The following is a 23,372-nucleotide window of genomic DNA, read 5'->3' on the forward strand; positions in this document are numbered from 1 at the left end:
TGCCTCCTCACCTCTTCCCTTCCCTCTTTTTTCTCCTTTCTCAGCTTTCCTCCTTCTTTATCCGCGTAGCTTTTCCGGTTTCCTAGTCTCATGAATATCTTGCTCTTTGAATACATACTTACCAAATCAACAGTCACAAAAAGATACCACCGTCGTGTCTTGTGGTGGGCCTGCTATTCGCCAGTGTTATGCACAGCGTTTCACACACTCATGTCTGTTTAATTTTAAAGGTATTGTGGTAAAATATCACTACCCCAAGGCTAGTCTCCTTCGTGGTCCATATATTGGACCATGTTCATCCTCATACTCCTCCGCCCCTTTCAATCTGTTGTCTGTACCTGAGGTTGGGGATCTGTTATGATCTGCACAAAGGTGGGTCCATTTTACAGATGGACTAATTGAAGTTCTGGGAATTAACTGATTTGCCTAAATTATACAGCATCCCTGACAACCCAGTAGCCTAAGTGGAAAATTGGAGCTCACAATCCAAATCCGGACCACGGAAGTATCTTGCTTAACCCTCAGGGTGTTTTTATATTTAAAAATTAACTTTTAAAAAAGAGAGAGAGAGAGAGGTCTTTTACAAATTTTTATTGCCAACATTTAAAAATTGGGGTATTTAATGTAAAAACTCTGTATTTCCCATTTCTCTTGAAAAAGACATCTAATTCTTCCATTTTATGAATGGGGTAACTAAGAATCAGATATGATGAAAGGAAAGAGAAATAACATTCAGTAAATGCTTAAAATCTCTACGTTGCCTCTTTACAACTCCTCTGTGGGGATCAGTAATAGTATCTCCCTTTGACAATTGAGGGAACTAAAGCTTGGAGACCTTAAATAATTCGTTCTAAGACATATAGCTGTAACAGATTCCAAAGCTGGTGTTCTTCCTATTGCATCAAACTCTCTCACACAAATGAGGTTACACGAGGATTTTGGTAGCAGAGCCGGGACTCAAACCCCAGCCTCAGTCCTCAGAGCCTGGGACATAATTTGAATGCTGGGATTACATCTGGTCCGACTTTTGTTCCCCAGAGCTGACAAAAGGTGTCAAATGCCAGGATACTCAACACTCAGGATCCCCAAAGCCACTTTGATTGTGTTCATTCTTTCATCAAGTATTTATTGAGCCCTACTAAGTGCCTGGCCCCATTCTAGGTACTGGAGGTGCAGTAGTGAATGAAACAGACAAAACCCTTGACTATTATGGCCATTCTAAGGGTGTAAAAAATATGAGCTATAGCCCTGGCCCTATGGCTCAGTGCGTTGGAGCACCGTTCCATACACTAAAAAGGTTGTGGTTGCGGGTTTGGTCCCCAGTCAGGCTGTGAATGGGAGGCAGCCGATCGATGTTTACATTGATGTTTCTCTCCCTTCCTTCCTCTCTCTCTAAAATCAATAAACATATCCTCGGGTGAGGATTAAAAACATCCAAAAATGTAAACAATAAAGATAATTTCAGACACGGATAGGTGCAAGAAGGAAATAGAGCAAGACGATGCACTACTAGGGAGTGGTTTGATTGGGGACTTCTTTGACGTGGGCAGGGACGACATCTCTGAGGAAATGATATTTGAGATGCTTTCAATGATGAGAAAATGTTAGCCATTTGTAACTCGGGAGGAAGTGTAGTTCTAAACAGAACTACAGAGGCCTTAAGGCTTGAGAAGCTCGACATATCTGAGAAAAAGAAAGAAGGCTTGTGTGGCTGGAGCCAAGTAGGTTAGTGAGGGAAAATGTAGTGTGGAAGGTGGAAGAGAGGTAGGTGGGGACCAAGTTCTGGCTGGAACCCCACCTCTAACAAAAGGCCAGGCTTGCTTGCCCTGATCAGAGTCAGTGAGGAGACCTGGCTGGGAGCAGGAAGAGTGTTCTACTGTGGAAGGACTTGGGAACAGATTTTTTGAAAAGGAGGACAATGACTCCATCCATTTGCTTTACAAACATGGACAAATATCTACCTCAAATTGGAGATAGTTCCTGTTTTTGATAATCTTAGAGTCTAGTAAAGAAGATTGTAACAAAAATACATATGAGTATATATACATGTTTTATATATACATGCAAAGGAAACCATAGGTATTGTAGCAGACTAGTGAGGAAAGTGAGTAAGTAATTCCCTTGAAGGGAGTAGATATTGGGTACAGGCCTCACTGTGGAGATAAATGTGCAGTAGGATTTTGCCAGATTGACAAGGAGGTAGCAGCTTGTGAGGTTATGAAGTTTTGTAGGGGCACATCACAGTCCAAGGACATTTCACCAAAGTACAGAGTCCAGCAGAAGTAATTCCACAGCGTGGTTGGTGGGGCACATGAATGTTTCACACGAGATGGGCAGCAATTTGGACGTTTCACCTAAAACATCATATGGTCCGCTTCAGTGTGATATTGTTATGTTACAGAATTACATGCTTATGATTTTGTAATAAAAGATTTGGTGAGAGTACCAGTGCATTAAAAGAGGGCGTTAGTTTTGCTGGGTCCTGTGTTTAGTGAGGACTATTGTGTGCCAGGCCCCTTTCAGGACTGGGAGGTTGAAGTTGAATTTGGAAAAAACTGTCTTACTCATTACTGTGCACTTCACTATTTGCCTTCAGCCTCACTAGAACTTCAGTTCTTGAATCCCCAGGGACTTGGTGCATGCTCTTCACTCTGCTTAGAACACTTCGCCTCCCATCCCATCCCCCGTCCCCCTCCTTCCTTGCTTATTCCAAGTCACTCTTCACTGCTTCTTTGGAGAGGCCTTTGGATCATGTAGGATTCTCTCCTGCATTTATGCTTCCTGCATAGTCCTTCCCACACTTGAAATCACTTCTTCTCCATGTCACTCTTCTGCATAGAAACTGAGGGCAGACTTTGTCTTACTCATCCTTCTATCTCTAGTAACCAGCACACACTGGGTAGTGCTGTTGAGTGACTAAGTATCCTCAAGGAACTCTCGATGTGTTCAGTGCTCAGATGAAGGGGATTCTAACCCAGGATGAGGTTCAGGGAAGACTTCTGGGAGGCGTTAATGCTCCAGGTGTTTTGGCTGGAGAAGTTAGTCGAGCAGTGTGTGAGGGGGGAGCATTCACTTAAATGAAACAGCATTTCAGAGGCACAGGGCTGAAACCATACAAGTGGAGGGCCTTGAAGGCCAATCAAAGAGTTCCATTTTACAGAAGACATGTGAAAATACTGCATGCAGGGTTTTTAATTGAGGAGCAACATAGATGTAAGTTTTCAAAGTTCACTGCAGGCCCGCTTCAAGGCCAATCTGGTAAGGAGGGGAGGCAAGGAGAACGAACCAGCAGAGAGGATGTTCCAAAGCCCCCAAGGACCTCCATTTAGGCCCAGGGTATTTGTGCCAAAGCCTCCAAGAATCCCAGGCCTCAATGCAAAACTCTAAAGTTTTGAGTGTGTATAACTTGGCAGGGGGTGGAGGACCAGTAGGAGCCACACTGTAACAAGCCTTTATTGGTTCCCAGGGAAGCCTGGCCAAATGTCAAGATCTCACTAGAGAGCATCTAAGTACCATTCCCACAGGTAGATTAGCTGAGATGCCCAACCAGAGAAGTTGGAAAGAAGTCTTGTACTTTATTTCTTGGTGGGTGAACTGCCCTGTTCTTTTTCCCCCTGGCCAGTCATATCAGTTCCTCTCACCTCTTCCTGCCTATTGGTGCCCTCCTTGGAAAAAACTAGGAATTGGAGTTATGCCTCTAATGATACTTGGGTCACTGGTAAATACATTTGCCTTTTCCAGGGGATAAAGAGGCATCCCTTTTGCCTTCTCTTTGTGATGTGCAGCCAAATGACCTGTTTCTTGACAAATGAAAAAGGTTTCCTAGTAAGTAGGCAAAGCATCATTGCCGGGGTCTTCTGTGCCTATACCCGAGCAGATGGCCACATATCCCCCCTACTTGTGTTGAACTTTATGTAAATAGAATCTTAGTTTATGTATTATTCTGTAACTTGCTTCTTGCTACCAACATTTTTTTTATATTACCCATATTGATTCTTAGAGCTTTAATTCATTTTCACAAATAGTTTATTTATGTATCCCCTGTAATATTCTTTCAAGGAAGATAAATAAATTTATTTTTATAAAAATCTTTCCAAGATGTTATAAGTTTTGTGAATGTAAATTCCAGTTCCTATATCCACCTTAACAGTACTGATAATAGGCTCTACCATTTATTTTGAGTTTACTGTCAGCCAAGAACTATATTAGGTGCTTTACACACATTTTTAAATTGAATTTTGATAACATTCCTATCTGGTATGTATTATCTTCAGGTGGCAGGACTATTTTAAGAAACTCATGTTTCAGGTGGGGTGAAAATCCAGACAACTGTAATTGAACAACAATAAAATAAATTAATTTAAAAAAAAAAGAAACTCACGTTTCTAGAGATTAGATAATTCACCCAAGGTCAAGTCACCAAGCCAAGATTGTAACTCAGTCTAATTCTAACATACAAGTTCTTCCAACTCACTCTACACCTTAATACTGTGTTGTGCACTAATAAAAGCCAAGTGTAATGATGTATTGGTTTGCCCACAAACTTTGTTTTTTTCTGTGAGATGGCTGTAGTCGCACTTAGTTGTCTTTAACTTCATTTGAAACAACTTTGTTAGAGTGTAGTGTAACAGCTGTCATATCAGTGTGCATTAAAAAAAACAACTCATCAAAACTGGTGAATTTTTGTGTAGCCATTTTAATATTGAAGATGGAAGAAAATATGCAACATTTTCGGTATATTATACTTTATTATTTCAAGGAAGGTAAAAATGTGATCAAAACACAATAAAAGAATGTGCAATGTGTGGAGAAGGTGCTATGACTGATGGAAGGTGTCTGTAGCACAGGAACTCCAAGCCCAAACCGGGGAGCTGCTTAAGTGTTCATGATATTCTGAAAAGAATCCACCTGGAGGACGAGCCAATGTGGACATGCTGTTTCTTACTCACATCACAGGCGAGTGCACCAACGGCAGCAAGTTGGGAGAGACCCCACCTCCTCTAGTCTGAGGATCTCGTCTGAGGGGTTCCAGACCCAGGAGGCACATGTCCTATGCTTGACTCTAAACTACATTACCTCAGTGTGTAAAAGGTCAAGAAGCAGGCACAGGACAAAAAGCTGCTCCCAAAAGGAGATAAGGAGGGAGTTACAATCCATACCCAAAACAATACACATTCCTTCTGGCCAGTGGCCATGTGATCCACCCTCAGTAATGGGAGGGGGAAGTGCCATGTCCATTGACCTCACAGTGTCAAAAGTGGTTTCTAAAGTCGTGTGCTGGAGATTTCTTGCTGGATGATGCTTCACTGTCAGGTAGATCAGTTGAAGATGATAGCAATCAAATTGAGACATTAACTGAAAACAAGCAACATTATACCACGTGGCTAGCTGACATACTTAAAATATCCAAATTAATAAAGTTGCTGGTGAAAATGAAAAATGAGTCTTCTATTTTATGAAAGAATCATTTGGACTTTGGCCAACCTAATATTATAAGGTCTGTAAATAGCTCCTATATTTTAATTATGTCAAAATACAAATGGCACATACCCTGGCTGCTATGGCTCAGTGGGTTGAGTGCTGGCCTGCGAACCGAAGGGTCGCCAGTTGGATTTGGTCAGGACACATGCCTGGTTCACTGGCCAGGTTCCCAGTTGGGGGCATGCGAGAGGCAACTCTTTTTTATTTTATTTTATTTTTTATTTTTATTTTTTGTGGTGGTGATGGTGGTGAAAGGCAATTCTATTAATGGTTCTCTCCCCACCCCAAAAAAGTCTGAAAAAATGCAGATGACATAAAATTTACCATCTTAACCATTTTTAACTACAGTTGAGCAGTGTTAAGAACATTCCCATTGTTGTGCACTCCATCTCCAGTGCTCTTACATTCTTGTACCTGTATCCTGGCACACAGGCGCCAGATTTCCTCTAGGGTATGTCCTATACGTAGAATTGTTGAGGCATTCCACCTATGAGTGGAATGCACAGCTTTATCAGTTAAGGCCAAACTCTTTTCCAAGATGGCCTCACCAATTTATACTCCCATAAGCAGTTCCTTTAAAAAAAAAAGTATGTAATATCTTCAAATGTTTTAATGTTCTTACTCAAGTTCGAAATGTCAAAGGAACAAAAAAGCAATACAATTAAAAATCTCTCATCCCCTAACCACCTCGTCCTGTTTCCAGAGGCAATCAATATTACCAGTTTCTGGTGATTACCCTTCCAGAAATAGACCCAAGCATATAGTTCCCCTTTTACAACAAATAGTATCATTGTATACATATTGTTCTGAAGCTTGCTTATTTTTCTTAACACACACCATATGCAGTATAACCTGGCAGTCTCTGGGCAGACTGGATACATAATGAATATACTGCTTCCCAATAAACTGCCTGTAACCTTCAATAGGTGATTTTATCACTTGGTGCCTTATATATCTAAGGAGTGGAAAGAATACTAACTCAAAAGGTTTTATGAGAATTAAATTAGTTAATATATGTAAAGCATCTAGAACTGTGCCTATTAGAACTGTAACTATTATCAATATAATTCCATCAATGTTTTCCCATTCTGTTATACAGTTGCTTGGTAGCTTATTTTGTCAATATATCACAATTTTTTAATCATAATGAATAAACATTTATGTTGTCTCCAGTATGTTGATATTACAAACAGCACAGCAATAACTAACATATCACTTCCCATTCACATCCGAAGGATAAAGTCCTAGAATTGGAACTGCTGGATCAAATGTATTAAATGCCATCGTAACATTTATTAAGATTTTACTTATATATATTTTACAGAGAAGGGAAGGAAGGGAGAAAGGGAGAGAAACATCAATGTACAAGAAATACATTGATCAGGTTGCCTTTCCCACCACCCCAAAATGGGACCTGGCCCACAACCCAGGCCTGTGCCCTGACCCAGCAACTTTTGGGTTTGCAGACTGGCACTCAATCCACTGAGCCACACGAACCAGCGGAAAATGTACTTATAATTTTAATAGATATTTGCAAGCTATCCTTCATCGATACATCTACATTCTCATATATATTACCTTAAAGACATACAGAAACTTCAGAACAGAATACACCTAGGTAAGCTACCTTGTTGCCCCAATGAATATGCTGATGCCAGGAGAGGGAAAGTAACTCGTATACTTAGAGGTGGGAACATCACCAGAACATATGCAGGTGTCTACGGTCCTATAATTCGTTAAACATTTTATTATTTTGATGACGCAGTTTGCTTATCTAATTTCTTATTATTCTTTCCGACTTTTTCCACTGGCTATTTTCTTACCCCGGATTGATCATGCGCGCTGTCAAGTGACCTTTGGACAATTCTGGCCGGCTAGAGGTTTGGCAAGCTAACGACCTTCCCCGTCTTTCGAAAGGCTGTACTTGGTAAACAGCCCCTAGGGGAGCCGAGCTCCGTCAGCCACCCCACCCCCGAAAGTCATTCAAACCACAACCCCCGGAGCAAACCAAAGCGCTTGCTCTGTAATCCAGCGGGGACCAAACTTCGCGAGTTGGTGGTCGGTTTTGTAATACGTTCAGTCTTTTCGACCAAGGCAAGCCCGCCTCTCCGTGGCAAAGTCCTTACTGGATGAAACGGCTGTCAATCATCAGGGAATAAATGTGAGTGGCTGTCGGCGGCTCACTCAGAAGGCCCGGACGGCGGGGCGTGCCTTGAGTTCCTCCAGGCGGAGCGCGTGGGCTGCAGTCTCTGCGGTAATACCTGACTGGACTCCGTCCTAGCTGGAGTGGAAAGTAAAAGGGACCTCTCCTCTGCTCTGTCCCTGCCCGGCAGGCGTAATGGCAGAAGCCGCAGCGACGGGTGCCGGCGGGGAGGCCATGGCGGCGGCGGCGGCGGCGGCGGCGGAGGGCTCGGCGGGAGCCGCGGGCTCGTCTTTGGGTCGCGGCTTCTCGAGCTACCGGCCCTTCGAGCCCCAGGCGTTGGGCCTGAGCCCGAGCTGGCGGCTGACCGGCTTCTCCGGCCTGAAGGGCTGAGGCTGCAAGGTCCCCCAGGAGACGCTGCTCAAACTCCTGGCGGGACTGACGCGGCCGGACGTGCGGGCCCCGCTGGGCCCGGGGCTGGTCGGAGGCCAGGAAGAGGCGGCCCAGGAAGCCGGCCTGCCGCTCGTGGCGGAATCCAGCCCAACTTTTCCGGCCCTGGGCATTGGGTTGGACTCGTGCGTCATACCCCTGAGGCACGGAGGCCTGTCGCTGGTGCAAACCACGGACTTCTTTTACCCCTTGGTGGAAGATCCCTACATGATGGGACGCATAGCTTGTGCCAATGTGCTGAGTGACCTCTATGCCATGGGCATCACTGAATGTGACAACATGTTGATGCTACTCAGTGTCAGCCAGAACATGACTGAGGAGGATCGTGAAAAGATAACCCCGCTCCTGGTCAAAGGCTTTCGCGATGCTGCCGAGGAAGGAGGGACTGCGGTGACCGGTGGGCAAACTGTGGTAAACCCTTGGATTATCGTGGGTGGGGTTGCCACTGTGGTGTGTCAGCCAAATGAGTTCATAATGCCGGACAGTGCAGTCGTAGGGGATGTGCTGGTGTTAACCAAACCCTTAGGCACCCAAGTTGCTGTCAATGCCCACCAATGGCTGGATAATCCCGAAAGATGGAATAAGATAAAGATGGTGGTCTCCAAAGAAGAGGTCGAGCTGGCCTATCAGGAAGCCATGTTCAACATGGCTACGCTAAACAGAACTGCGGCTGGGTTAATGCACACATTTAACGCCCATGCCGCCACGGATATCACCGGCTTTGGCATTCTGGGACACTCTCAGAACCTTGCAAAGCAACAGAGAAATGAGGTTTCTTTTGTCATTCATAATCTGCCCATCATTGCCAAGATGGCTGCCATCAGCAAGGCCAGTGGGCGCTTTGGGCTCCTTCAAGGAACCTCAGCAGAAACTTCTGGGGGATTGCTGATTTGCTTGCCAAGGGAACAGGCTGCTCGCTTTTGTTCTGAAATCAAATCTTCCAAGTATGGGGAGGGTCACCAAGCATGGATCGTCGGCATTGTGGAAAAGGGAAACCGGACGGCCCGGATCATTGACAAGCCTCGAGTCATTGAGGTCCTGCCTCGTGGGACCGCTGCTGCAGCTCTTGCTTCTGACAACTCCAGTGCCTCTTCTGAGCCTAGCTTGTGAGATGGAATAGCAGAAGTTGTTGGGACCTCGGAGCCTTTTTACGCAATCGTGGATGATTCTCAGGAGATGATTTCAGGAACAAATTTCCCAAGGCGGCTGCCTGCATATCAGTTCCACAATTACCCCTTCTAGGTGATTTCAATCAGCCCATCACAAACTGCACATTCCAAGGCCAAAAGTAACATTTTGGACTTCGGGGGGAGGGTTGTTCAATTTCTGCTTGGAAGAGGAGCAGAAAAACCTGTTTGCTCTTTCCAAGAGCAAGATGAGGTTATTCCAGTTTGAGGGAATTGCAAGGGAAAGTAAATTCAGAAGCAGATAAATTGGGATTAGTGGGGTTGATAAATACAAATTGTTAAGATCTTATGATTTAGTGTCAGATTCTCTATTGGATTTTTCTGAAATACTGTCTCTTTCCTGCTCTGGACAAGAATTGAGCAGCTTGTCCAGTGACTGGGAAAGGAGGACCTGCAACCACTGACTTGGTCTCTGTTAATGATGTCTCTCCCTCTAAAGCCCTTTAAGGACTGGGAGAGGCAGAGCTAGCCCCAGAGCCCAGGCCTTGGTGGTCACTGAGATGTTAAGCTTTGTGCTGAAAATTCCTGGTCATTTAATCAATAATGTGATTTCTGGTGAAATAAATAAAAAAGGACTTTGTTGAAAATTCTTCTGGCTAATGTCTGGATCCTTGGAATTCTGAACCTTTTACAGTCTGATAAAAACAAATGAATTGATACATTTAGAGTCTGGCAAAGTAGAGAGTTTTCTCATGTTTTCCCCAGTCCTGCACCAGGGGACTTAACACCCAGATTTAGGTTTGCATCTTCCCCCTGAGTTGACAGCAAAGGACTCAACAGCATAAGAAACCCCAGGGACTAGAAGGTGGGAGAGGAAATAGCAAAAGTGTGAATAGTTCTTGCAAAGTGAAAAGTAGGTGGAAGAGGGGTAACTGACTTAGCAGAAGAGAAGAAGCCAAAGTGTAAATACCAGGAAGTGAGGAGATATGGCCCAGAGGTACTAAGGGAGGTGGGATCAAAGGTGGGGGTAAAAATATGCTCCTTGGAAGTTTATACAGGGTAACTAGATCCTTGAAGTTCACAAGCTCCTCCCCCATCCAAACAGCGAGAAGACTGCTCCTCACCTTGGCAGATAAAGGGAGGTTTATACTCTGGAAAAATGTGAATTAAAAAAAAATACTGCAAAATCAGGGCTACTAGGTACAGCAGAAGACAGGGGGCCCGACCAAAAACAGGATAAAACCTGGAAAATGAGGTCCTGAACCCCTTCCTCAGCTATTAAAAACACACTGTAGGAAGCTTATACCGCTACTCCTGGAGAAAATGTACATGCCCCCCAACCCCACAAAAGGCCTATAAATAAAAACATTTAAGGAGCCCCCAGTCAAAATCCCTGTATGCGGAAACCTCCCAGCTGAAAAGCTTCACTCAAGCACATTCTTCTTAATGCCTAATTCTTAAAAATGAGCAGTCATTTGGAGCAAGCCTCCAACTTGAAGGAAGACAAAGCTAACAAAAAGTTCAGGAAAGGCACAATACAGGGAAAGGGAGGAAAAAAAAGGCAAAGATAAAAGGAGATAAAGTATTCCTAAAAAGATGAGAACAAAGCACTTAGAATACAAAAATATAGCTAACATTTTAAAATTCAGCAGAAGGCTTAGAAGACAAAGCTGAGGAAATTTACCAGGAAGTGGAACCAAAAGAAAGATACACAAATAGGAGAAGAAATATGAAAATCACAGGTGAGCCCGGATGTTCAATATCTGAGAGGCACTCTAGGAAGAGGTAATAAAGCAGACAGAGGAAAGAAAAGTTACCAAAGACTAATACAAGAAAGTTTTATGAAACTCCAAAGCTGTGTCACATACCTCTTGATTCCCAGCATGGTGAGTGAAAAGAGACACTAACTTTATTATGCAAATTCAATAAAGAGACCCTAATAATAATAATAACAAATGTTTATGTAGTGCATACTCTTTGCCAGGCACTGTGCTAAGTGTTTTATATGTATGAACTCATTTAAAATTCCAACAACCGGCCCTGGCCGGGTAGCTCACTTAGATACAGCATCATCCTGATACACCAAGTTTACAGGTTCAAGCCCCAGCCAGGGCCACATACAAATTCAAACAATGAATACATAAATAAGTAGAACAACAAGTCAATCAATCTCTCTCTGCCTCTCTCCCTCCCTCCCTCTGTCTTTCTCTCTCTCTAAAGATCAATGGAAAAAAAGTTCTAACAACCCCATTTTGTAAATAAGGAAGCTGAGGTGCAGAGAGATTAAGAAATTTGCCCATGGTGACACAGACAGTCTTCCAGGCAGTCTGACTCCAGAGTCCGTGCTTCTAATCACTATGCTCTCCTCAAATCTTCTGGAGAGAGGAGAAGATCACATACAAAAGTTTGGAGATAAGAATGGTATCAGACTTCTCAGCAGCAAATTGGAAGCTAAAAGCTAATGAAGGAATGCCTTCAAAATTCTCAGAGTAAATTAGTTTCTATGTATAATTTTATACCTACCCACTTTTTTCAAAAATGTAGGATAAAGATATTTATAGACATGTTAGGTGTCCAAGTGGTTTCATCCCATGCTCTCTTTCTGAAGAAACCACTGGAAGATGTACTCCAGCAAAATAAGGGAGCAAACCAAGAAAGAAAAAACATGGGGCTCAGGAAATCGAAGTGAGCAGAAGAGAGAGGTGAAGGGAGGTATCTAGGCAGAGCAGGCCTGGAGAACAACAGTCCACACTGGAACAGGAGCCTGGGAGGCTTCCAGAAAAGGAAAGTAGAATGGACACAATAACGACACATTTAATTGTGTAAAAAGTTGTATTGGAAGGTTAATGGAAGATGTAAAAAGAATTAGTGATAATTATATAGAACACTAGTGGGTCCTAGAGCAAATTAAGCCTGAAACATCAGGGGAGGCAAAAATGACAAAAAACGAATCCGTCCTGCATCGGGCACTGCATGAGAAGGCAGGATTCTTTGGGAAAGGCAATAATGCTGGGAAAAAGAGAAGGCAGCAGGAAAAGAGGAAGACAAACTATGAGATGGATTGACTCAATAAAAGAAGCCATAGGCACGAGTCTACAGGAGCTGAGCAGGGCTGCTGGGGGCAGGACAGTGTGAACATCACTCATCCAAGCTAGGAGCTGGAGCTGACCCAATGACATGTAACAACAATAGAGAAAGTAGAAAAGGAAAAAAAAAAAAAAAGAATGAGGCAGATCAACTCCGGCCAAAAACAAAACCTTGTATAACAAATTAAATGTAATCACATAAAGTATCCAGCAGTGAATTTTTATTTATTCTTTTTTCCTTTAAATATATTTTATTGACTATGCTATTATACTTGTCCCATTTCCCCCCTTTATTCCCCTCCCCCACCCGCACTCCCCCCCCACCTTAGTTCATATCTATGGGTTGAACATATGAGTTTTGGCTTCTACATTTCCTATACTATTCTTAAACTCCTCCTGTCTATTTTGTACCTACCATTTATGCTTCTTATTCCCCGGGCCTTTACCCCGTTCTCTCTGCTCTTACCTCCCTGCTGATAACCTTCCATGTGATCTCCACAGCAATGAATATTTACATAGCTTAGAATGTAAATACACTTGAACAAAAATAAGATAACTGATTGATTACATCAGTTTTTCTTCTGCACAAAGCTCTTAAATAGCTTTCCATAAAACTCCTACTACATATCTCCAAGTTTATCCCATGGCACTCCCGCTGCTCTCTCACCAAACTCTAGCCCATCAACCTTTCCATGGTACTTTAAACAAACCAAGATCCTTTGTGCTTCCAGTTCCCTCCATCTGGAACCTCACCTCAGGCTCTCTACCTGGCTGGCTCACTCAGTCCTGGCTCAGCTCAAAGAAATCCTCTTCATAAAAGCCCCCTCTGACCTTAGCCAACACCTAGCTAACTCTCCCTATTAATTGGCTTCATAGCCTTTATCCTAATCTGTAATTATCTTGAGACTTTTCTAGTTTACTTTGTAATTATCTCTCCTTTTCTGCTAGCATATAAGATCCAACAATGCAGGGGATGTTGTGTATGGGGGATGTTCCCAAGCACCTAGAACAGTGTCTGGTCCATAGTTAGTGTCCAGAATGTACTGAATGAATGAATAAGGGAGGTACACAACTGGGGACTCTACTGCCCTCCATGTTCACATTTTCCTTGCTCTTCTCTCCTAGCAGTAGAAGCTGAAACCACCAATCTCTTAAGACAAGGCTTTGGGGAAAAAATTTGGACGTTGGTTCCGTTTGTCCACTTACACAACTCTCTAACTGGTTCATTTTCTAGCTTAGGGTGGGTAGTAGAAAGGGGCGGAAAATGACTGGGACTTCCCTGGCCTGAGCTCTCTTAGTTAATTTAGAAAGGAAGAGGTGTTGAGAGCAAGGTAGGCACCCAACTTTTCCTTGGGGAGAGGCGGCGCATCAAAATTAATGTAACTGTGCCTTAGGTGGAAATTAGAAAAGAATCACAGGTTCGAACACAGGTAAGGGAGGCAATGAAGGAAAAGGAAGAGGAAGAAAAGGAAAAGGGAGCCAAAGGTACAAAAGAAAGAGAGAAGTTGAAGCATGAGGAAGATGAGGAGAAGGGGCAGAAAGGCAGAAGAAAAGGCAGTGAGTAGGTGACCTCAGCACAGACCAGGCACATGTGCGTGGCCTCCTTCACTTCCTTGTGGGAGTTGGGGAGACTCCTTTCATTTGCTGAGGAGCATTGAGGACTATAATGCCCTGCAGCCTATGCCTTTCTGGGTAATCTCAGATGAGTCCCTGGGTCTCCGTCTTCTCATCCACAAAACAGGTGCAGCCATACCCACACAGGGCAGGGAAGTCAGAGAGTAGATCCGAAAGGACATACTTCTATCAATTATATTTGTTTGACCTAGTCAAGTACCAGGCCTGGAAAAACAAAAGCCTGACTCTGCTACTGTTCTCCAGGAGACCCACTCTCAGGGGAGATCTAGAATAGGGACATCAGTCACCCTCCAAATAAGGTGAAGAGTGGTAGTACCAAGAGAGCTAGAGTGGGTGAACTGCTGTAGATAACTAACTTGGTGGTCAGTGGTCACAGCCAGTCCTTGCAGCTGAATGGCCTGGGTAAATCCCTCCCAGTAACCTGCCAACAGCAATCAAGGCTCAACTTCAAGAGGAGGGTGTACTTGGCTCACATTAAGGGCACACCTCCAGTACCCAGATTGGGTGCTTCGGGAGGCTGTGCCAATAGAGCCTATGGGACACCTACTACATTAGGCCATGCTACCAAGACACGGAGTCACAGCAGCTCTACCTAATATAAAGCAACAAACACAGGGAAGTTACCAAAATGAGGAGCAAAGAAACATGGCCCAGATGAAAGGACAGATCAAAATTCCAGAAAAGAGAACTAAACATAATTGAGATTTTTGGAATGTAAGGAAGCAAAAAAATAAGCAAACAGGACAACAAAAAGAAAAAAGAATCCTAAAACACGAGGACAGCATAAGCAGCCTCTGGGACAACTTCAAGCATTACAGCATTCACAATATAGGGGTGTCAGGAGGAGAAGAGAAGGAGCAAGGACTTGGAAATCTGTTTGAAACAATACTGAAAGAAAACATCCCTAATTTGGTGAAAGAAATAGCCATGCAAGTCTAGGGAGCAAAGAGAGTCCCAAACAAGATGGATGCAAAGAGGCCCATTCCAAGAAACATCATGATTAACATGTCAAGGGTTAAAGACAAAGAGAGATTCCAAAAAGCAGCAAGAATAAAGCAGTTGGTTACCTACAGGACAGTTCTCATAAGACTGTCAACTAATTTCCCAAAAGAAGCTTTGCAGGCCGGGAGGGATTGGCAAGAGAAATTCAAAGTTAGGAAAAGCAGGAACCTACAGCCAAGACTGCTTTACCCAGCAAAGCTATCATTTACAATTGAAGGGCAGATAAAGAGCTTCCCAGATGAGAAAAAATGAAAGGAGTTCATTATCACCAAACCATTATTATTTGAAATGTTAAAGGGACTTTTTTAAGAAAAAGATCAACAGTATGAACAATAAAATGTCAGCAAATACATATCTATCAACAGTTGAATCTAAAAACCAAACTCAGCTAACAAGAGGAATGGAGAGAGAATCATGGATATGGAAAGTGTTTTGATGGTTGCCAGATGGGAGAGGGGTGTGGGGAATGGGTGAAGAGGTTTGGGGATAAAGAATTGCAAATAGGTGGTTACAGAATAGGCATGTGGGAATATGAAGTACAGAATAGGATGGAGTAGCCACAAAACCTATATTCATGACCCACAGATTGAACAATGGTGTGGGAATTGCCTCAGCGAGGGGTGGAGGAGGGGGCGGTGCTGGGTGGAGGGAGGCAAAGGTGGACAGATCAGGACAAATGTAAGACATAATCAATAAAATGTGAGTTTTTAAAAAGAAGACAAAGTTATTTCCTTTGGGAAGGAAGTCATGGAAGCATGGAAGGCTTCCCAGAGGAGCTGGCTTTGAAGAATGGCTCTACAGATTGGGCAGAATTTGGAATTGGATATGCAGAGAAGGGCAATGGGCATTCTAGATGCAATAAACGGTGTGAGCTAAGGCAACAAGAGTGGAGTGTGAATATCTGGCTGGATTTCAGCATATGTGCAAGGGGGCCAGGCTGGATAAGTAAGTCAGGGAAGGACTTCTAAGAGTGTTGGCGACTTACTCCAAATAGGCTAAGCCACAGATTCCTAAAAAGCCTCTGCCATGACCCCCCTGTAACATTTAATAAGAACAAACCCTTTTAATTATAGCACCCCCCAACCCTCGTGTACAAAACCATCAAAGCCTATGGCTCTGCCTCCAGTAAGAATAGCACTGCAATCCTTTGGAGATACAACCATCAACACAATACATATTGTCCTGGTCCTCCCAGCATACCATGAAGGGCCCTTGAAGGCCATCATACATATATGGGAAAATGAGGCTCAGAAAGAGAAACAATCTTCCCAAGGGCATTGGTGAACAGGGTCCCAAATCACCTGACTCTCAGTTTCCCATCATGCTCTGTGGTCTCTGGGATCTCTGAGTGGCCCAGGTTCTCCCACCACTAAGCCACCTACCCAGCTTATGGGCCTCTACTACTCTGTGCTCCAGCTGCTGCTGCCTCTTCCACTCTCCAGAGTTTCCCAAAGAGCAGTGGCACAGCTTGGCTTTAATGGGGAAGGTGGCCAAACTCTTCTGAGCAGCAGAGGGCCATGTGTGTTCATGCACACGGTTGCCCGTCTCAGCCCGTCTGTCCTACATTAAACATTTACTAGCCTGCACTTGGGAAACACCTTTAGTTTGGGAAGAGTAGGGCACCCAGTCCAGTCTCTGGAGGGGTGGGGGTAGGCTTATAAAAGGTTAATCACAAAGGTGGATCAAAAGACATGACCAAGCACGCTGAGGCCCTGACTAGAGCAGGAAGGTCACATTGCCGCGGTATTTCTGAGAGGAATGGAGAAAACAAACTGCATGTAGGGGAGAGGGTGAGGAAAGAGCCTGGGATGAGGAGTCCAGGTGATAGGTACAGTCATATGTTCAGGTCTGTGTCCTCTCCCTCATGAGGGCCTCCCCTGCCCCCCAACTCTCTCCTGTGCTGGAGCTGGGTTTGGTTGGTCTTAAGAGGATGAAGCTGTGGAGCAAAGAACTTAGATGTCCCTGAAGGATGCTTCACAAGAGCCTTACAGCTCACTCGCAGATCTCCTGGGAGGAAGGTAGAGGCATTCCCAGGAAGAGTGCCTTCTCCTTTCTGTCAAGCCTCCAGGACATTTGAACTCTCCACTCTAGAAGTCCCAGTTCCTGGCACTTCAGAAAATCTGAGATGCGGAAGACTCCTGAAAACATTGCTCTCCAAGAGTGTTTTATAATCCAGTAAGAGATGGGTTCTTGTCTGGAGAAGCTTAGCAAACAGCAAGGAAGGTGCTCGGGGAGGTACTTGGCTCCTGAAACTTTCAGTTCACACATCCCTAAGATAGCTCAATGCTCTGAACGTCAGGCCTGTATGTCTACCTGCCCGCTGCACATCATCTGGATGCCCTAGAGCCAACTAACACCCCATGTGTCCCAAGCTAAATTTGTCATCTTCCACCCCATCCCAACTTCCAGGGCTTCTGTGTCCTCTCTTCAGCAATTGGCAAAACTATCCATCCATTTACTCAAGCCAGAAACTCAAGGAGTTACCCAGGACTCCCTCTATTCTCCTATCTCTCATATCCAACTTCCATGCTGCCTAACCAGGGGCAAATTCGATGCTTTCGCCTAATGCAGCAGCTCAGCAGCATCCAAATCAAGTATCCACTCATAATGGAACACTCTCCTCTCTTAGCCTCCTTAACGACACACTCGGCCAATTTTCTTCCTGCCTCACCTGCTTCTTCTCCACTGCTCTACTGCTAATTGTTGGAGTACTCCAAGTCTGGTGTTGTCTACTTAGATTCTCGTATTAGTTATGCTGCTTCAATTGCATGAGTTTCAAGTACTGTCTAAATGTCTGTGGCTACCAAATCTGGATCCCTCCTATCTCTCCACTAAAGCTTCGGCTCATTGCCCCAGCAACTGTGGCTCCGTTGGTTGGAGAGTCATGCCGTACACCCAAAGTCTGGGGAGTCCATTCCCAATCAGGGAACATACCTTGCTTATAGGTTTGATCCCTGGGTGGGCCACGTATGGGAGGCAACCAATCAATGTTTCTCTGTCTCTCTCTCTAAAATCAATAAACATATTTCAATGAGTTTTAATTTAAAGATTAGGCTCATGGACACACCTGCCAACTTGACATGCTTCTTCAATTTCCTTTGTATAAATTAAACTGCTGAAGCCATGTGTGTTCAATCCTGCACCTCATCTTCTTCGTCCCAGTAGGAGTCATCTACCCACCACATTGCACAACACTCACAACCTGTAAACCATGTTCAACTCTACCCTTTCTCCCACCCTTCTAGTTCAAGACCAACAAAGCCTGTGTATAACTCTACCTCCAAAATACCTTCCCAGTCGTCCACTTCTCTCCACCTTTGCCCACCATCACCTGTTGCCTGGACAACTGCAGTAACCCATCTCCCTCCTTCTACTCTTGCCCTCCTCCAATTCATCCTTAACACGGCAGCCAGAGAGCTCATAAATACAAAATATGATTACATGGCTCCCCTGCCTGAAACCCTCCAAAGGGCTTCCATAATACTTAAAATCCAAAGTAATAGAAAATTCATGGCTACTTGATCTAATCTGGCCTCGGTTTACTTCTCTAAAACCATATCCAACCCCCCACCCCCTTACTCACTACATCCCTGACATACTGGAATTCCTTTGTCTTTAGAACATGATGAACCTTTCCTGCTTTAAGCATTGGTGTTCCCTCCACCTAGAACTCTAGTCCACTCGAGTTTTACTCAGCTTAAATGTCATTTCTCAAAGACAAGTAACAGAAAAACCAACTAAAATGGCCTGACCAACAAAGCGATTTAACTTACATAGACAGAATCCTACATTAGGGCATTTCTGGAACGTGTAAAAAAAAAGTGGCCCATCAATATCATCACGGATCCAGGTCTTTTCTATCGTGCTATCCACCAGCCTCATCTGGTGGGCTAGCTCTCCTCTCAATCCATTCCTCACATACTAACATTAAAGGTAGAAACTTCCTGTGTCCTTTTTTGAAAATGAACCAAGAAACTTTCCCAAAAGTCTCTAATATACGTCCTTTAACTGCTCATTGTCAAGAATTGGCCACATGCTCACCCATAAACCAACCGATGGCATGGCAAAGGACACAGACACATGATCAATCTAGTAGAGAAGGGTGTACCCCAGAATATAATTACGGTTCTGCAAAGACGCAGGTGTGAAATGGACAGTTGACTAGGTAACCAGCAAGGCTTTACCGCATCTTCCCTGGACCATGCAGCCTAAAGTTGCCTAAAGTTTACATTATGCAAACATTAAACTTTGCATAATGTTTAAATAAGTTTAAATTTATTTTCACTGTACTTATCACCATTTGAGGCAATGTGGTGCACGCCAAACAGACTTGGAGGCCAAACTGAATTTGAAATGTGGGTACCACTTTCCTAGCTGTTAAATTACTCAATGTAATTTCGGGAAAATGGGAATGAGGATGATGAAGACGATGATGGGGTGGGGATTACCTACTGTTGTGAGGATTAAATAAGTGAAATGCTTAACACAGCTACCCTGGTGTCAGTTCATTCCTAGAGCCCAGCTGTACTCTGGAGACTTCTCGTAGCGGTATAACAAATTCCCTTCTGGCTTAAACCCTGCATTTCCGGCGTTTTCCACGGAGCGCCCCTCCCTTTCCCGCGTCGTCATTTCGCAGGCGCCGGTAAGTGAACCGAGGAGCCGGGGCTCTCCCCGCCCCCTGCCCTTTTTCTCCTCCCCTGAAGGTAACTGAGGGATTACGTACACCTTTCAGATGATTGGACACGTCTGTGAAATTTCGAGGGCAAAGCCCTAAGAGCGCCGGCTTGAAGCTTGCTCCAATTGGTCCAGGCCGCATAAGGGGCGGGCTAAAGCAAACTCCATAGAAGTGATGGGCCTTACCTGCGGCTCGGCCCCGGGAAGCAGTCGCTAACGCTCGTGATTGGTCAGGGCCTCTGGAGGCGGGCCCCAAGCTGAACGCGTTTCCTCGGTGCTGTGGAGCCTGCTTCGCGGCGGGCGACATGTCCAGTGTGGGGGGCGGAAAGCGTGGGGACACCGGAGGAGAAGCCACTGACGCTGCCAGCCCCTTCAGCTTCAGCCCAGAGCCCACGCTCGAGGACATGTAAGATGTCGTGACCTAGCCTGGGCTGGGGAAATCGCCGCCTTTCTCCCTTTTATTGGGGAGGGTCCCTCCACGTGGTCGGAAGTAGCCCCTGTGCTCTTGTCCCAGCTCTCGCGTTCCAGCTGTGCCGTCTGACCTCGGCCGAACCTTCCACCCTCATATGTAAAATGGGCTTAGCAGTGCACACCCGAGGCAGGGTAAATGGTGACGCCTGATGAAGAATGTTAGAAGCAGCCCTGAGAGGAAATACTGGGTCCTTGCTCTGCTTCTGCCTCTGTCCTTCAGGAGTGGGAGGTAGAACGTGGCAAATGCAAGGAGTACTGGGAGGCTCTTACTCTTGCAGGAGGAAACCAAGAAGGGCTTCTTAGGGGCAGTGGCCGTGGGTCTGCAAGGTCTCTGTGAGACCATAGGATATAGAGATGCAGAGATAGGGGTGTGTCTGGTGGAGGAAACTGCAGAGGCAGCAGCAGGAGATGGAATGGGGAAGAGGTTATTGTTAGGTTCCGTGGAGTTTAGGGTCTGTGTAGGGGCTTGGCTATTTTATAGTCCCATAGAAAAGAGATGACTTGTTTAAGGCCATGTGAGGTGTTTGTTGCGGATTCCGGTTGGAATCCCATGTCCCCATTACATGTCACTGAGATAGCCGCCTGGGCCCTGCATCTCCTCACCCACCCCTAACCCTGGGACCTGGGCTCCCACCCCTTTTTCCTATACCAGCCGCCGCCTCCATGCTGAGTTTGCTGCTGAAAGAGACTGGGACCAGTTCCACAAGCCTCGGAACCTCCTCCTGGCCTTGGTGGGGGAAGTGGGGGAGTTGGCAGAGCTCTTGTGAGTAAACGAAAGTCTTCCTGGAAGAGTCTGTGTTGTGGGGGCGGGGACATTTATTTGGGCATCAAATATCCACGTATTAAATTTTCCCTTCTCACTGCCAGGGTCTGATCTTGCTGGGGGTACAGAGATGAGTCCCTACCCTCTAGGGGCACCCAGCTTCCTGGGAGAGAAAACAGCAAGGCAGATCCAGGTCTAAGAAGGGGTGGGTGGCAACCTTCTGTTACCCTGCCTTTAGAATGGAATGGAAGGTGTTCTATAGAACTGGGCTCCGCTGCGATTGGGCCACGGTCCAGTGAGGAATCAGACTGCAGAACAGGAGGTGAACAGGAGTTTGTCAGTTTCATTCTCTGCTGTCTTCCTAGTGTCTGGCATACATCACACATTCAGTAGATATCTATTGAATAATTGATAGGGCTCTGGAGTAGAGGCGTGGAATAAAACCGAGAATTATAAAATTGGGGTAAGAATTGAGGAGTTTGGACAGAAGACATGAACAGATTTTCATGGTAGAAAGAGGACGTTGCTTGCAGGGTGGATTGGGTCTCCAGAAGAATTAGGGCAGGGAAAGCCCAGGCCAGGTTGTTCAGTTGATTAGAACATTCACCTATGAACCAGAAGTTTGATTCCCTGTCAGGGCATGTATGGGAAGTAATGGATTGATGTTTTTGTCTCTCCCTCTTCCTTCGTCTCTTTCTAAAATCAATGAATATATCCTCGGGTGAGGATAAGGAAAAAATTTTTTAGAAGGAGAATTAGGGCCCTGGCTGGTATAGCTCAGTTGATTGAGCATGGGCTGCGAACCAACAGGTCGCCATTTGGATGCCCATTCAGGGCCCATTCAACCCATGCCTGGGTTGCAGCCAGGTCCCCAGTGGGGGTCAGGTGAGAGGCAACCGCACATTGATGTTTCTCTCCCTTTCTTTCTCCCTCCATTCCCTCCTCTCTAAGTGAATAAATAAATAAATAAATAAATAAAATCTTTAATAAGAAAGAAAGAGAATTAGGGCAGGACAAGACCAGTGAGGGGGCTGGTGTAGATCAGGGGAGAGGTGGTGAGGTCTAAGCCAGTGAGGTGACTGTGGGGGTGGAGAAACGAGGGCACAGAGATGTGTGTGAGGGCAGGCCGTTCATTTATTACAGATTTATGAGCACCCTCTGTGTACTCGGTCTTCTAAAGTCAAGAGATGTGGCCTTCCAAAAGGTGCACATCATTCCCATCTTCACAGTGCAATAAGATGGACAACGGATGAGCAAACTAGTGTTAAAATATCAGAAATTGTAATGTTCTATGAGGAGAATAACCCAAGGGGGTGAGAAGGAAGGAAACGGGAAGACAGCTTTTCTCAGGAGGAGAAACGTGAGTGGAGACCTGAATGACAACAGGAAGGAGCCAACCATGGGGAAACTCTGGGGGGAGCAGGAGAAGATCATTCAAGGCCAAGAAGTGCAAAGGCCTGTGACAGTTTGACCTGTTTGCAAGACAGAAAAAGCCAGTGACTTGTAGGTGGGGAGCTGGGGAAAGTAGTGAGTAATGACATTGGGAGAGGCAGGAGTCAGCTCATGCAGGACCTGGAAGGCGTGCATGGTCAGGAGTTTAGATTTTATTCCAAGCACAGCTAGGGGAATTTCAGCAGAGGAAGGACAAAATGCAATTTGTGCTTTTAAAAGCTGATACTGCGCAAGAGTAGAAGATGAGTTGGCAGGCTTCCCCAGTGGTCCAGGTCTGAGATTTAGTCTGGGGTGGCAGCTGCTAGGCCTGGTGAGAAGTACAGTCAGGTTTTCATGAGTAAAATGATCTCTTGCCAGCTCTTTGGCTTAGAGGTCTGGGTGAATGTCATGTTGGTGTCTCTTCCCCACCCTGGCTCTAACCAGGGCCCAGATGGGTTGAGTTGTCCTTGAAGGAAATTCCTAGGAGGTGACAGTTCAGTGCTGCAAGAACTGGGGTGCTCTGAGAGGGGAAGTCCCTTGTCCTGCTTAGCATCTGCATGTCTGTGCCTATCTGTGTGCTCCACCCCCCAGTCAGTGGAAGCCTGATGAGGAGCCTGGCCCCCAAACCTGGCCCCCCAAGGAACGGGCAGCCCTTCAGGAGGAGCTTAGCGATGTCCTCATCTACCTGGTAGCATTAGCAGCCCGCTGCCGTGTGGATCTGCCCCAAGCAGTGCTCTCCAAGATGGACACCAACCGGCGACGCTACCCAGCACATCTGTCCCGTGGCTCCTCCCGCAAATACACGGACTTGCCCCATGGGGCCACCTCTGAAGACCAGACCGTGGGGACTACAGACCTTGCCTGTGAATCCACACGCCAGACCTCAGCCTAGAACCGCGGACCCACGATCTGCAACTCAGCATGGCATCTGAGGAACAGGCAGTGGCCTGGCCATGGAACCTCATTCTAGCTGTTTCCTTACAGCTCAATGTCTGAGGTCTGAGGCTCAAGACCCTCTGGAACACAGCCTCTTGGTACTCTTCTCTCTCAATAAAAATTTTGTCTAGCAACTCCTGGATCCTTGTTGGGGAGGCTCTGTCTCAACAGGTAGT

The 23,372-nt window shown here is 45.4% G+C and overlaps 2 protein-coding genes across 2 annotated transcripts; both read left to right on the forward strand.

Annotated features, from left to right (window-relative positions):
- Window positions 1-7,557: 7,557 nt before the first annotated feature.
- Window positions 7,558-9,848, forward strand: LOC112299976 (selenide, water dikinase 2). The gene has a single exon (XM_024555185.4). It carries the CDS (start codon window positions 7,820-7,822, stop codon window positions 9,179-9,181), a length of 1,362 nt encoding a protein of 453 aa, XP_024410953.3. The 5' UTR covers window positions 7,558-7,819; the 3' UTR covers window positions 9,182-9,848.
- Window positions 9,849-19,815: 9,967 nt separating this feature from the next.
- Window positions 19,816-23,330, forward strand: LOC112304734 (dCTP pyrophosphatase 1). The gene is made up of 3 exons (XM_053926731.2): window positions 19,816-20,001; window positions 20,719-20,829; window positions 22,852-23,330. The coding sequence occupies exons 1-3, from the start codon at window positions 19,901-19,903 to the stop codon at window positions 23,150-23,152; spliced, it is 513 nt and encodes a 170-aa protein (XP_053782706.1). The 5' UTR covers window positions 19,816-19,900; the 3' UTR covers window positions 23,153-23,330.
- Window positions 23,331-23,372: the final 42 nt, after the last annotated feature.

Source organism: Desmodus rotundus, chromosome 1, assembly GCF_022682495.2.
Source record: "Desmodus rotundus isolate HL8 chromosome 1, HLdesRot8A.1, whole genome shotgun sequence".
In the NCBI taxonomy this organism is placed as follows: domain Eukaryota; kingdom Metazoa; phylum Chordata; class Mammalia; order Chiroptera; family Phyllostomidae; genus Desmodus; species Desmodus rotundus.